Source organism: Clinocottus analis, unplaced genomic scaffold (assembly GCF_023055335.1).
Source record: "Clinocottus analis isolate CAN_PGR_092001 unplaced genomic scaffold, fCliAna1.0.p SCAF_54, whole genome shotgun sequence".
Taxonomy (NCBI): Eukaryota; Metazoa; Chordata; class Actinopteri; order Perciformes; family Cottidae; genus Clinocottus; species Clinocottus analis.
In genome coordinates this window covers 165001-167500 of record NW_027176212.1, presented here as the reverse complement: position 1 = coordinate 167500, position 2500 = coordinate 165001, and the positions used below count along the sequence as shown (strand labels likewise).

The 2500-nt window shown below is 43.2% G+C and overlaps 1 protein-coding gene across 3 annotated transcripts in view; it reads left to right on the top strand.

Annotated features, from left to right (window-relative positions):
* The window catches only part of col4a2 (collagen, type IV, alpha 2), a 46931-nt gene that overhangs the window by 25666 nt on the left and 18765 nt on the right, over window positions 1-2500 (top strand). For all 3 annotated transcript variants that reach the window (XM_068601785.1, XM_068601786.1, XM_068601784.1), the window contains exons 5-9: window positions 684-818; window positions 897-941; window positions 1036-1152; window positions 1223-1291; window positions 1387-1422. In XM_068601785.1, the coding sequence (XP_068457886.1) occupies window positions 684-818; window positions 897-941; window positions 1036-1152; window positions 1223-1291; window positions 1387-1422 (402 nt within the window). The remainder of the gene's footprint in view (window positions 1-683; window positions 819-896; window positions 942-1035; window positions 1153-1222; window positions 1292-1386; window positions 1423-2500) is intronic.

The following is a 2500-nucleotide window of genomic DNA, read 5'->3' as shown; positions in this document are numbered from 1 at the left end:
TGTGTTTAGTTTGCTCTTTGCTTTCAGGCTCGCTGAGACAATGTGAGCATCTTTATTTCTTTATTTATGAAGCAGATATTTGACAGCAGAGTCTGGCTTTATGTACGTTAACTAATCGCAGAAAGAATATCTAAAAGAAGAGTTGATGAAGTCATGTGCGTCTGCTCATTCTGTCCAGAACAACATGAACAGAACAAGGTTCTTCAGATGTTTCTGTTTCTTCAAATTGAACTCATTAATTGCTTTACTTTGTTGATGGTTTATATCCCCGAGTCAGTTTTAATCTTTCAGCCGACAGGGACATTTACGCAGTTTGACCACTAGCTGGCAGTAGAGAGCTGAAGGAGAGATCTCAGGAAACAGGGAGGAGTGTGTCGCGCCCGTGTGGAGGAATCAGGAAGTACAAACAGAAATTTAGAAATGGGGAATTATCCTAAAAATGTGAGAAATCATTAAACTTCCTGTTGCATTGATGTGATTCTTTGGTTGTGTTGATAACGCTTCATAAATATTCTCTCCTTCTTTGACAGGTATGTTAACTTTAATCCTCATATCACCAACGTAAACTAACTTCTGGTAAACTCCTCCCACCAACGACATCATTGATGGATGGAGATCAGTGGGTAATTGATGCAGATGGATTGCAAAGTGTATTTGGAGCATTGCCTTCTTGTCTCTCTCAGGGTCAGCCCGGGCTGCTCGGCCCCCAGGGGCCCCAGGGCCCTCCAGGGCGACCAGGGGACCACGGGATCCAAGGGCCGAAGGGGCAGAAAGGGGACCGTGGCCGCGGCGGCCTCATCGGTCCGAAAGGCAGCGTGGTAACACGTCCTTCTCTTTTCCATGGACCTGTCTGAGGAACTCCTTGGCTTGTTTAATCGTGCTGCTTGTCGCTTCAGGGGCTGACCGGCGTTCCTGGATTCTCTGGAAACGACGGCATCCCCGTAAGTCTGTCCAGCGAGCGCCGAGCGGCTCGCCGCGGTGAACCTGCCTGCGACGTGCTGGGAGGCTCTGTTCTGACTTGACGTTGCTCCGCAGGGCCACCCGGGACAAGCCGGGCCGAGGGGAAGGCCGGGCGCCGACGGCTGCAACGGGACGCAGGGCGAGTCCGGAGCGCCGGGGAGACACGGCGGCAACGGCTCACCTGGACCTCCTGTACGTACGAGCACACCTGTAACGACACCATGTCCTCAACGTGAGCACTCACGACTCGTTCATCCCTCAGGGCCGAGCCGGCTGGAAGGGCCAGAAGGGAGACACGCTGGAGCTGAGCGTGTACATGCAGCGCTTCAGGGTGAGGAAGACGAGGGTGAAGAACATTCACCTGCTCAAGAGGCTCGATATCCAAGCCAAAAGATTAACCTCACCTGTCTGACCTTCTCTCCTCAGGGAGACCCGGGCACGCCGGGCGCCGCCGGGAGAGCTGTGAGACTCCTTATTGACTTTACACTTACACTTTACTCACTTTACACTTACACTTTACTCACTTTACACTTACTCTTCATTCACTTTACACTTACACTTTACTCACTTTACACTTACACTTTACTCACTTTACACTTACACTTTACTCACTTTACACTTACTCTTCATTCACTTTACACTTACACTTACACTTTACTCACTTTACACTTCATTCACTTTACACTTACACTTTACTCACTTTACACTTACACTTTACTCACTTTACACTTACTCTTCATTCACTTTACACTTACACTTTACTCACTTTACACTTCATTCACTTTACACTTTACTCACTTTACACTTACACTTTACTCACTTTACACTTACACTTCATTCACTTTACACTTACACTTTACTCACTTTACACTTACTCTTCATTCACTTTACACTTACACTTTACTCACTTTACACTTCATTCACTTTACACTTACACTTTACTCACTTTACACTTACACTTTACTCACATTACACTTCATTCACTTTACACCTACACTTTACTCACTTTGCACTTACACTTTATTCACTTTACACTTACACTTCACTCACTTTACACTTACTCTTTACTCACTTTACACTTCATTCACTTTACACTTTACACTTCATTCACTTTACACTTACACTTCACTCACTTTACACTAACTCTTTACTCACTTTACACTTCATTCACTTTACACTTACACTTCACTCACTTTACACTTACTCTTTACTCACTTTACACTTCATTCACTTTACACTTACACTTCACTCACTTTACACTTACTCTTTACTCACTTTACACTTCATTCACTTTACACTTACACTTAATACACTTTACACTTACTCTTTACTCACTTTACACTTCATTCACTTTACACTTACACTTAATACACTTTATACTTTAACTATTGCAGAGTTTAAAGCTAATGAGACAACGGTCCTGACAGCTACATTATTACAATACTTATATTTACATTTATTATATTACTTATATTTACATTATTACATTACTTATATTTACATTTATTATATTACTTATATTTACATTATTACATTACTT